This window comes from Myxine glutinosa, chromosome 14, assembly GCF_964187855.1.
Source record: "Myxine glutinosa chromosome 14, kmMyxGlut1.1, whole genome shotgun sequence".
Taxonomy (NCBI): domain Eukaryota; kingdom Metazoa; phylum Chordata; class Myxini; order Myxiniformes; family Myxinidae; genus Myxine; species Myxine glutinosa.
The window spans coordinates 80,514,307-80,526,642 of NC_136274.1; the positions used below are offsets into that span (position 1 = coordinate 80,514,307).

Genomic DNA, 12,336 nt, shown 5'->3' on the forward strand with positions numbered 1-12,336 from the left:
ACAGAACAAAATGAACAGCAGAAAGAGAGGGGAAACACCAACAACATGGATGAGGGATAATATACAGTAGAGGGAGACTTGGACAAACAATGAATGTGTGGAATAATGAGGGGTAAGGGAGGATGCATGGGGTGGATGAGATGGATACAGAAGGAAACTCTCGAGAATGAAAAACTGAAACTTTGGAGAGAGATGGAGAGGTGGTTTATTGGAGGTCGAAGAAGTTATGGTTTTGGATGGGGGGAGATCTGAAATGGTGGTGAACAGCTGGTTAGAAGACATGGAGTGAAGAATGAAGAACTGTACGACTAGAGGGAAGAATGAAGAATTGTGGGGAGAACTGTGCAAAAGTTTTAGGCCACATTGGAAATATACATCTTTGGTGTCACATTGGCATCTTTTGATAAATAAAAGGGATTATAATGATCATGTTTTATTAAAGAAACAAAAATGAATTTTATTTTATCTTACTATAATTCACCAAATGTCCGTCTGTCCGTTTGAAGGTACCGCAAAAACGGCTGAACCGATCGCAACGATATTTTGGGTGGGTATTCCTGGGACCCCTGGGAGTAAAATAGGCTATATTGTTTTTCCAAGTTATCCAATTTTCCAGTTTTTCTAAACATGATGGAATAATATTGTTGCGGTTTTGAGAACCCACAGGGGTAACATCATTAAAGGTTAAAGGTTGCACCCCATAGTTAGGCCACATGCAACACGTAGGTCACCTTAGAACGTTAGTTATTTCATAGTATGTGTTTAGGATAAGGTCATTTCCAATAGTTGTATCTGCGTTGTGTAAAACAAATAAGAGTAGGCCCCGTTCAATTTGCAGCCTCCCTCCAATCGACTCCATTGAGCACTATCCAGTCTGCACCCCATTGCCCTTCGCAGTTTGTTACGCGTTGGGCCGGTAGCGTTCGCTGCCCTTGGGCTTTCGCTTTCGCTTTTGTTGAGGGGAGTGTGCAGGTGCCCTGAGCCATGTGGCCGCACTCTTGTGCTGCACCCTGCTGCCTGTTGCCTGCACCGGTACACCATATGGACCACACGTTCTGTGGCCTGGCACCTTTGCTGGAGCAGACCATTGCCGCCAGCAGCATCTTACTTGCGGACCACTGTTCTTAACTGGCGCACATGCCATGCAGTCGGACCACCTAAGCTGGCCCTGCTGGCCAAAATAAAAAGCGGACACGGTTTGTGCACTTTTTATTAATTATCTTTGGTGTGTCCGGGAAAGAAGACATTAAGTTTAACGATGGCACACCGAAGAACATGAAGCGAGAAGATCCATCGGCCCAGCAGCCAAGCACAAGACATCATCACTGATTAATTTGAAATGTTTTTTGTGCATTTTTGGTGATGGTGCTTTTTGTGCATTTTTTTTATTTAGGTGCATATTGGTGTATGGTGTATTGGTGCAGTGCATGGCATTTGTGTTTCCTCTTTTCAAAAATTCTTCTTTTTCCCACAAAAGACAGGTCCTGGGTTGTAATTGTAAATAATTAGTAGTCGTGTAAATAACATGCGTGTAAATAAAATAACGTAAATAAAATAACGTAATAACATTTACGCATGTAAATAACATGCGTGTAAATAAAATAACGTGTAAATAACATGTAAATAACATTTCAAAAATTCTTCTTTTTCCCACAAAAGACAGGTCCTGGGTTGTAATTGTAAATAATTAGTAGTCGTGTAAATAACATGCTCCCCACCGGCTTTATGTATAGTTTGAGAATAATTCCGTAATTCGGTTAATTGTGGGCGTGAGTCAGTTAGATAGTACACAACGCAACAGGTGGGACATATCTAGTGTTTAAAACTGTCGCACTCAGGGTGTTAGGGTAATGTAGAGGGTAACCACATGTAAGTGTCACACTAATTTAAAAGGTAGTCCTGACCATTGCTCGAAGCCGGCCGTCCACACTGGTATGTGGTTCGGCTCGGGGACGAGCCTGGCGAAAGGAGGGGTGCAGTGTTGCGGTTTTAAGAACCCACACAGGTAACATCATTAAAGGTTAAAGGTTGCACCCCATGGTTAGGCGCATGCAACACGTAGGTCACCTTAGAACGTTAGTTATTTCATAGTATGTGTTTAGGATAAGGCCATTTCCAATAGTTGTATCTGCGTTGTGTAAAACAAAAAAAGAGTAGGCCCCCGTTCAGTTTGCAGCCTCCCTCCAATTGACTCCATTGAGCACTATCCAGTCTGCACCCCATTGCCCCTCGCAGTTTGTTACGCGTTGGGCCAGTAGCGTTTGCTGCCCTTGGGCTTTCGCTCGAACCAGCCCAAATGCCTCGAGGTAAGGCCCGAAAAGGGGCGGAACGCCAGGGTGGGGGTGTGGCTACGTCAGGCAGCCATCAAGGGCGGAGCCGGTAAGACCTCAACAACCAATCAGGGCTGAGGCGACATCGCCTGACAGGGTGTGGCTAGAGATTCGAGAGGGTTCGCGAAGCGGCGCTATATAACCGCAAGCGCAAAGCCCTCTGCAGGACTGACTGAGCTCGCTCGCATGAAAAGGACTTAAGCGCATCAGAGGACTTTGGTGGAGGGCGCCAGTATTGAAGGACTCGTGTGAAATGATTGTCACGTTTGGCATTTGTGCAAAAGAATTGGGAAAGGCGCTTTGGTGACATCATTGTGGGAGTGGCGCATTGTACTGAGCGATACCGGGAGCGCGTATAAGGCGCCGGTACAACTATTACATACGCGAGTATAATCGCCAGCCTACCATCCCCCCAGTATAATTGTCCGGTCCGCGCCAACGACACGGGACGATCTCGCCTGCCGTCTACCATCTACCTCACCATCTGCTTCATGGTACGAGTCGGGGACCGGAGCGAGCTGTGGACGCCATCGGTTGACCCTCAACCCGACCATCTACAAACCCCGTGGGAGTCTGAGTGCGAGCGGGCCCGTGTCCAGGGATAAGTAAGACTGTATAAGGCTGCCCTGTGTATCTGCTCTTCCTCTTCCCTGTACATTGCTCTTCTATTTCCTCTTCTTATTTATACAAAGTGTGAATAAATTTCCTGTTTTCCTCTTAATCCGATCGTCTTAGTGATTTCTCCATTGGGCAAGCGTGGCACGATTAAGAACCGCTCCAATCGGGTTAGTTCCTGTTAACGGCCCGAATCGCGGCTCGCTTCGCTCGGCGTGTCCACTAACGCCGTGGTTCTGGTGGGGTTATTTCCTTGCTTCGCGGCCGGTGTTAGTACTTAGGTAATAAGACTAATTCGGCTTACAACCCTATTTAACACCGACCGGAAGGAACGTGATAGCCCCGGATCACGTCGGCTAGTACAAAGGACAAGGGGATTAATCCCTCCTTGATAAGGGGGAGGCCAACGTTGGAGATCCGCAACAATATTTACCGATGTGAACAGTGATGTGGCTTTTATTGTAATTCTACAAATACTGTTTAGATTTTGATGACAATTATGAACCTGCCGCGAATGTGGAAGTGGACAGATGACGGCAATGCGCGGGTTTGATAATATCCAAATACAACCGTCATTCAATCATAATGTTTAATTGTTAAATGTTAATCGTGTTAATCGTTTTGTTAAAGTATCAATTGATGATTGGAATTGAGTGAATACAATTACGATTTTGAATTCGTGATTGTATTCACTCAACCGTATGGAACTTCACATCAGGATTTAAATATTTGTTTATGTCACGAATGTTGTTAAAAGTTTATTTTTTATATTAATGTTATTTCATTTGTGATTGGAGTTATGCTGTTTGGAATGAAAAAAGAGATATCGAGTTCAAGTGAATGATGAAATGCCGTGATGGTTTCTACTTTCTAAACGTGAATTCGTGGATCACCATATGCAGATTCGCCATTGACTGGGTATGGAACAAACATACCCGTTTGTTTGCGAACGGGTACGTTTTTCATGGAAGTCCTTCACGAACTTGCTGTCCATGTCTGACGTGCGACTGAAGGTGCTACAGGAATGTGGAATTTATTGGTTTCATGCTTTAGCACTTGCCATTTCTGCATTGTCTGTTTGCTTCTGGCCTCCCACCGCGCGTAGCACGGATACCTCACTGGTTTAAATAATGCATGAAATTTTAGTATTTGGTGTGACCACCTTATCATGTAAAACAGCAGATATCCGTTTTGGAATGTTTTCCTGCAATTTCTGGAGAAATTCCATTGGGAGGTTGTTCCATGCATTGTCTGCAATGTTTCCCTCAATTTGTCTTTTGATTTTGATTGTTTTTGGTTTTTATTATTTCTTATACTTGTTTTGTGAACAAAATGCAAAGGTGAAAATCACAATTCGTCTCCCCACTCTCTCAGGAGATGGGGGTGAGGGTGGAGGTTAATGCCAATGACCTGACCCTTGGTAACCTGAGCACATGTGCAAAGTTTGGTAGAGATCAGCCAAGCGGTATTTGATTCCAAAAGTTTCAGACATACATACGTACATACATATATGTACTACATACATACATAGAATTGCCGAATCAGTTTTTGTATGATAGTTCCTGATGACCAAGAAAATGAAAATGACAAAAAAAACTTGCTTCCCTAACACATCTCAACCAATCTTTGTTATTGACTATTTTAAGTTATTACCTCCACCACCAAAGGTGGATGGAGGTTATGTTTTCACCCCTGTCTGTCCGTTTGTCTGTGAACAAAATATCTCAAAACGTTGTGGACGGATTCAGACGAAATTTGGCAGAGAGGTAGCGTATGTGACAAGGACGGAATGATTAGATTTTGGTGAAGATCCGGATTTGGATCCGGCTACTAGAAGTTTTTAAAGTGATTCTTCACCATTGGGAGATCGGGGCAAAAACTATACATAGTGTGATATCTCCAAAAGTTGTGGACGGATTTGGACGAAATTTGGTGGACAGTTTGGGTGTCTGACAAGGAAGAATGATTTCAATTTTGGTGAAGATCTGAATATGGATTCGGATATGAGAATTATTTAATTTTTCAAGTGATTCTTCACCATTGGGAGATATGGCCAAAAACGATACATAGCGGGATATCTCCAAACGTTATGGATGGATTTGGACGAAACCTGGTGAGCCAGTTGAGTTTCTGACAAGGAAGAATCATTTCAATTTTGGTCAAGATCTGAATATGGATTCGGATATGATAGTTAATTAATTTTATAAGTGATTCTTCACCAATGGGAGATGTGGCCAAAAACGATACATAGATGATGCAGGATATCTCAAAAAGTTGTGGACGGATCTGGACGAAACTTGGTAGACATATTGTGTGTGTGACAAGGAAGAATCGATTCGATTTTGGTGAAGATCTAAATATGGATTCGGATATGAGAATTATTTAATTTATTTCAGTGATTCTTCACCATTGAGTGATATGGCCAACCAGGTGGAGGTATGCTCTCTACTGAGTGCCGTTGTAGTTCTTACAGTGTTTGAGGCGTATATGGAAGAGTGGTCACGCACAGATCTCTTCCCATTTGATGCCAACCAGTGTTGTATCCTCGAAATGCTGAACATTGAGTGAGGAAGCAGCACGTACGATTTTTGAAGTTTTTGGTATAACTCGGCCAAGGTTGGAATCTAACCATTCCTTCCACACTCAGAACGGACACTAACCATGATGTTGCCTTTAAATGTTGGTTTGACAGCATTTATTCACAAAACACATTTATTTTGGCATATTCATGTTAGAGCGCATCTGGCTGTTGTAAAACGTGTCAAAAATCGAGTAAGGACATCTTCTATTTTCTGCCGTTTTGCTTTATACTAAACACAATGTATTGATTTTAAATGTTTTTTTATGACTATTGAGCACCTTTTGTGTATCTTCACCTGACGCCAACACCTTCTTTTCCATCCCCATCCTTCCCAAACCGCTAAAGGTACCTTTGAAAACATTGGCGATGGCTACGGTTATGGCGAAGATCATTGTGAGTTTGTCGACTCTTTCCTGGATGGCCGGACCGGGCCACGTATCAACGAAAACTACCTTCCACTGAAGAAGGGTTTGTAGACTTTACCTAGTTCTGCTGTATTTCTTAAGGTAACGAGGAATTCAAAATGACTGAAGATTCAATACAACACGAGATTCAAAGTGACCGAAGCTGCTGTTATCAAGGGAGTTGTGCGAGATGTGATGATGCCAGGAAGACTTTGTTTTGTTCTTGTGATCAAGTGTCCTTATTTAAACTTTGATGGGATACAACCCAAGGATTGTTGGGCATGGGAGCGGAGGGGGCAGGATGGGGGGAAAGAGCGAGGTGGAGACCATCGGAGGTTTGCAAAAACGTTTCCTTCACTCGTCATGGAGACGGAGAAATAAGAGAACATAACAATGAGAATGTTTCTTTTTATTAAATCAAATGATTACAATTGTCATTGGGATGTTATATTGTTTCAAATTGCAGCAAAAACACAATGATGAAAGTGGTTGCTGTTGTGTCACGTGCAGGTTATTATCGACGTTACCGACAACAACCCTTGAAACATGGAGTGATCGGTGGTGGCCGATACGGCTACAAGAGCAGCGGAAACTACTACGTAGCATGGTACGAGTGTGGTGCGCCCATCCCCGGAAGCTGGTGATAACCATGGCATCCTCAGAGACTGATGTGGCATCAGGAAGGAAACATCAGACGGGGCACGATTACTCCCGTTGCGTTTTGATGTGGCAAAGCTGCGGCCACGGGCAATAGAGGACCGGCTGGCACCGTATCGAGGAGCGAGATATCGGGGTGAGGGGGGACAGGGGGCTTCGAGGATCGTAGGGGTCGATGGGAATTCGAGGTAGCCTTATTGGAGCTGCACAGGTATTTTTTCCATTGCAGGATTTGGCGATTTGGCGCTGGGTCTTCCATTTTATACGGCATGAGGCCTTTTCCACTTAAGTTTCAAACTTCTTCACCAAAGTTAAACTTTCCTTTACAAATTTCCCTCGCCTCTTCCCAAAACCCACTTTCCGCAACAAAGCAGGCCCAGGCCTTCAACTCGACCTGCTATTGTAATTATGGCCTTGTCTTTTTGGCCTGATCCTGATTACAAAACTCCTTTTTACCTTTCGTTTTCGAACCCGCACTCGACCGATGATGATTTACACCAAAAACCTTGATGTCTCGATTACATTTAACCCTAAAGTGCCAAAAATCAGTCGGCTGCACGAGTATATTTGTTTCTTTTTTCATTGTGATTGCTCAATATGCACTTCCTGTATACTGTGTGGGACTGCGGGTTTCAGTTCCGGGTTCTCCGCCAAATGAGCGCCGTTTCACTTCACCGAGGCAATCTTTCCATCCATCGATGTTCTATCTCTGAACGTCTTAAAACACCATCTTGCCTGGGCTGGGGATTAACAAAAACATAAAATATATTAATAAAGAGATGTTAAAATATCCTGTAAGATATTATATAATTAATCATATCCTTCCCACCTTTTCAATATTCTTCACAATTTTTTTTTAGAGATTACAGGATGTAGGCCTAGTATTCCTACATTGTGTGATCTTTGGCTTATCTCTGCATTTGCTTCATTAGAGGTTGTAATCCACATTTATTCTCATCCATCCCTTTACGACACTAGTTATGACGTCATAATTCAATGCCATCGCAAATTCGACTATTTGACAACATTTTGGACACCTGTTTTTTTTTATTATAACCATCTCAGGATGTGTCGCTTTACCGCAATGACCTGACGTGCAAATATAAATGGTTCAAGTCAAGACACAGAGATAGACAAGTGGTCAATTGTGAAGATTTGTAGGAGGTGGTGCGTAAATGTATGGCTGTGGTTTCCACGACTCCAAATATAATACACGGATATTAAAAATTAAAATCGACATGGAAAATGAATGGGGGGAAGGTGGATTTCTATGCACACAATGGCAATGAACACCAGGTATGAATCTGTCGATCATGAGGTCGTGTGGTTGTGTCCATACAAAATTCTAGAAGTGTCCACGTGCAGACCATATGATTTCTTTGTCTTCCCCTGAAAGACAAAGCAGCCTGCACCTCAGACAATGCACCTCAGTCTCTCACAATGGGAGAATAATAACCCCAATGTGGTCGAGTTCAAGTTCACGGTTTATTAGGGGCGATCTATTTATTAAGCCTCCCCCTATAGGATGGGGGAAGGCTTATTTCTGTTGTTGGGTTTGTTTCCACAATTAGTGCCCCAATTTTCACTTGTTCTACAGTTCCTTCCATAGCCCCCCCGCCCCCCACGAGTACTAAACCACCATGAGAATTCTTATTACCCTCGCCAGAGGAGAGGGTATTTCATTTGAGTCCGTTTGTCTGTCTGTCTGTCTGTCTGTCTGTTTGTCCACACCGAATAAATATGATTTTCTCTGCAACCGTTGGTCCGATTGACAGGAAATTTTCACCATAGGTGCAACTCCACCTGTAGAATTTTTTATGATAATTATGACGTCATAGGTCACGTGGTTCGTCCGCCATCTTGGAAAACCAATAAAACTTTGCACTCTATATCTCCAAAAGTGCTGAATAGAAAAAATTGAGACATGACTCATTGTAAAGAACTTTCCATGGGGAATAAAATATGTTAATGATGATGTCATTGGTGCCTCCATTATGACATCATAATTCGACAAGTATAAGACTTCATCCGATCATCGGTCACGTGGTTCAGCCGCCATATTTGTTTTCACACAAAATCCTTTAAAAAAACCACTGAAAATACATCCTGGCGAGGGTTTGCAATCTCTGATTGCTCTTTTTCTTGTTTTCTTCTTGCACTCCCAACACTCCAAAATTCCAAACTATATCAATTTCCGAGCTGTATCTTGGAGACGGCTGTGACTTTCAGAATTACATTTTGCATCATTAATGGTAATATAAACTCTGCGGGGCGGCACATTTTTTTTACCTTTACCTAAATTTAAGGTCATGACCTAATTTGCCATTTCAACATTTTTCACCATAACTGAACTAAAGTTTGTCCGATCAAAATGAAATTGCTCTCACTAAATAGCTTAGAGTAGGCCGCATTTACCTGTAATTTGCATCATACCCCTCAGGGTTGAAGGTCAAGGTCTTATGCCCCCTAGGAGTGTTAAACCACCATTTAGGTTTTCTCCATTTTTCTGCCAATGTACGATGACTTTCGGAATAAAATTTTGCATCATTAATGGTAATGTAAGGTATATTGGGTAAAGATCTAATTAAGGTATTTGAACTTCAAGGTCATGACCCAATTATGGACATTTAAACATTTTTTCACCAAATTTTGATAAAGGCTTGTCCGATCGGACCGAAATTGCCCTCTCTAGATAGCATTGTAGGGCAATGGACGTTTATGCTTCAATAAACTCATACCTCTCCGGGTTAAAGGTCAAGGTCAAGTGGCGGTATGAAAAAAAAGAACATGTTTTTTGTCATTGCTCAATTTTGCCAATGCGGAATCTCAAAGACCACTTGGCCTTCCAATTTGTCATCCACGGTGTTGTTGCAGCCGAAAAAAAACCTTTGCTTTTTGGACGATAACTACCTCGTGTCATAATAGTGGACCTGCATTGAAGAGTGCACCTGACATGCTCTTGGCCTACTTTTTTCGGATTGTGACCTAATTAACAAAAACATCTTTTTGATCATAACTTGAATAATTTTCCTCTGATTTTCAAGATGAGTCTTATGGATAGATTGTAGATTGGGAGACATGTTCTTAATTTACATTTTATCCCGAAATTTTAAAGGTCAAGGTCATATGGCAGTCCGAGCAAAATATGCCATCATTGGATCGTGGGCTAAGTGTAGGTCACGGGAGATTGCCAAGGGTAAGCTGGGGGATGCTTACCGTTGGCTATTGATTTGTAGTCGCAGATATCTAGTTTACACTGGGGTTGTTCCAAGATTCTGTTTTTGGGGGGTATTTATAATAAATGGATGGCCCCCTACTGCTGGCTTTGTGACACCATAGGTGGAGAGCGTAGAGCCACTGAGATAATGAACCATGCTCTATAGTCTATAAGGAGCACCGGTCGGTGCTGCCGAAGCTTTTTACAAATGACTAGAGTTACAAACCTGGATGGGTCGCCAGTCAGGTCAGGAATTTGGATATAGACACCGCAAGTGAGAAAAAAAAAAAAAATTTTGTGGAAAAATCATAAACAGTATAACAAGAAGTTTGGGGATTCCTTACCTTACTTTGTAGCTTTCATTCCTTCGAGCATGAGTCACATCCTTTCTTTCTCCTCAACTGAAGACAAAGCCTCGACAAGTGGAGCCATAATAGTGTCTTTGCTTTTTTATTGCCCGTTGCAAGATCCTTTGAATTTATTTAACAATCCATGCACCTAATCATATTGATGGAAACGGTCAATATTTGTGTCGTACGTATGTATAATTCAGACTCATGGAAACACAAAAAGAAACGACTCGAATTGATAACCTGGAGGCAGACAAAGTGACGGAGTTTAGTTGTCATTTTCAAACATTTACAAAGGAATAGCAGAAGGAGAGTCGTGCAAACGCAGAGATAAGGCCTCCGTGGGTTTATGATTATTAATCCAGATAAACAAAAGCTTTGACAGCTCCCATACACAGTACAGATAAGGTGCTCGTAATGGGAGATGATACGTATCTTCTGTATGACAATGCCATTCGGCACCAGAGAGTTAGCAGTGAAAACTCAGCCTATTACATTGTATTATGTGAAGGCCTAGCTGAAGCCTTGCTAATGATACGTCTTCTTTTTCTATTGGTGTAGCTGTTTGACAATCAGTTTGTAATTGTTTCTCTAGTATTGTTTTATTTTATTTTTTAATCTCTCTCCATTCCTGGGTGGTCTGTGGAACAAGTAGCCCGAAGAGCAAAGCTCCACAAGCTCCTTCCATTCATCTGTCAAGACTCGGCCCGGAGGGCATTCTAGCTCTGAAATTGGATTTGACAACGGAGTGCAGAGTTTGACAGGTGACTGGGCAGGGTTCCAGTATGCCTATGGGGAATGGGGTTCCAGTATGCCTATAGGGTTATTGGAATGCTGAGTTACAAAATTAACGCTTCATTAGGAAACTTTTGAAACAAGCACTTCGGAAATTGTTAGGCCGTTCAGCGTACAAACAGTGACCTTTGCCAAAAGATTTAACCAGCACAGCGTATGTAAGCTTCAACATCGGTGGCCTCCCAAGCTCTTAGGGACCGACAAGAGTGTTTTCCGGTGCATAAAATGTATGCCGAACAGATTTGTTGGCAGGTGTTGAGCAACAAATTGTGGGACGGTCGGATCAAGGGTTCAGACGGAGAGGGAGAGTCCAGCTGGTACTGGGGCCTAAAAGTGTTTCGATAGCATGGGGGTGGGAAAAGAGGTCGGTTGAGCTGACCAAAGGTCACCCAGCACCTCAAGAACCTGGGGGTGGGAAAAGAGGTCGGTGTAGCTGAACAAAGGTCACCCAGCACCTCAAGAACCTGGGGGTGGGAAAAGAGGTCGGTGGAGCTGACCAAAGGTCACCCAGCACCTCAAGTACCTGGGGGTGGGAAAAGAGGTCGGTGGAGCTGACCAAAGGTCACCCAGCACCTCAAGAACCTGGGGGTGCCGTATTTGTGGACCTCGATGCTAACACCACCAGTATGGCAGTATTGTTGTTGGGCTTGGGGCATTTAACTGTCAGCACAGTGAACCATGCAGTGGAAAGCATAAACTTACAACTTAACGTTTGCCTCATATTTTAAAATCAAACGCCATTTTTTACAATGTTGAACTTTGTACGCACATGTGCTTTTGCTTTGTGGAATATAAAGCATGAATGTTAATTGCCGGCAGAATGTAATACACGACTCAGCACTCCTGTATTTTATTATTATTTTTAAATTCAATGAATAAATTATTTGAAATGTGCCATTAAATATTTTTTTCTTGCAACATCATTTCTTTTATATTGTTCGTTCAGAAATTGTAAAAAGAAAAATAAACAAGTACAGATACATTCAAATTACACCGCCCCATGCCAAATAATTAAATATCCTACAGTGCGGCATTGCTGGGGCGCCTCCGGCGATTTGTATCTGTTTAATCTTATTTAATCTTATTTAATCAATAAATAATTAATCAATTAATCAATATTTAATTGATCAATTAAATGATTAATCAATAAATCAAAAATATCCTTGATGGCCACATCACTTGGTCACTGTCATGTCCAAATATTAGCTTCCCAGCTCAAAAGGTGCCTGAGATATTGGCCAAATGAGAAAGAAAATAAATAAATGATTAATAATGAAAATAAATAAATAATAATCATAAAAAAATTAAATTAATAATCAATTCGGTCACAGAACACATAAACCACCACCATTTCATCAGAATCTGCAACTGATAAATTTTTTTTTTT

General features: G+C 42.1%; 1 protein-coding gene across 2 annotated transcripts in view; it reads left to right on the plus strand.

Annotated features, from left to right (window-relative positions):
- The window catches only part of LOC137439960 (uncharacterized), a 128,878-nt gene extending 117,027 nt beyond the window's left edge, over nucleotides 1-11,851 (plus strand). For both annotated transcript variants that reach the window (XM_068136258.2, XM_068136259.2), the window contains exons 16-17: nucleotides 5,872-5,994; nucleotides 6,441-11,851. In XM_068136258.2, the coding sequence (XP_067992359.2) occupies nucleotides 5,872-5,994; nucleotides 6,441-6,574 (257 nt within the window). In that variant the 3' untranslated portion in view covers nucleotides 6,575-11,851. The remainder of the gene's footprint in view (nucleotides 1-5,871; nucleotides 5,995-6,440) is intronic.
- The last annotated feature ends 485 nt before the right edge of the window (nucleotides 11,852-12,336 follow it).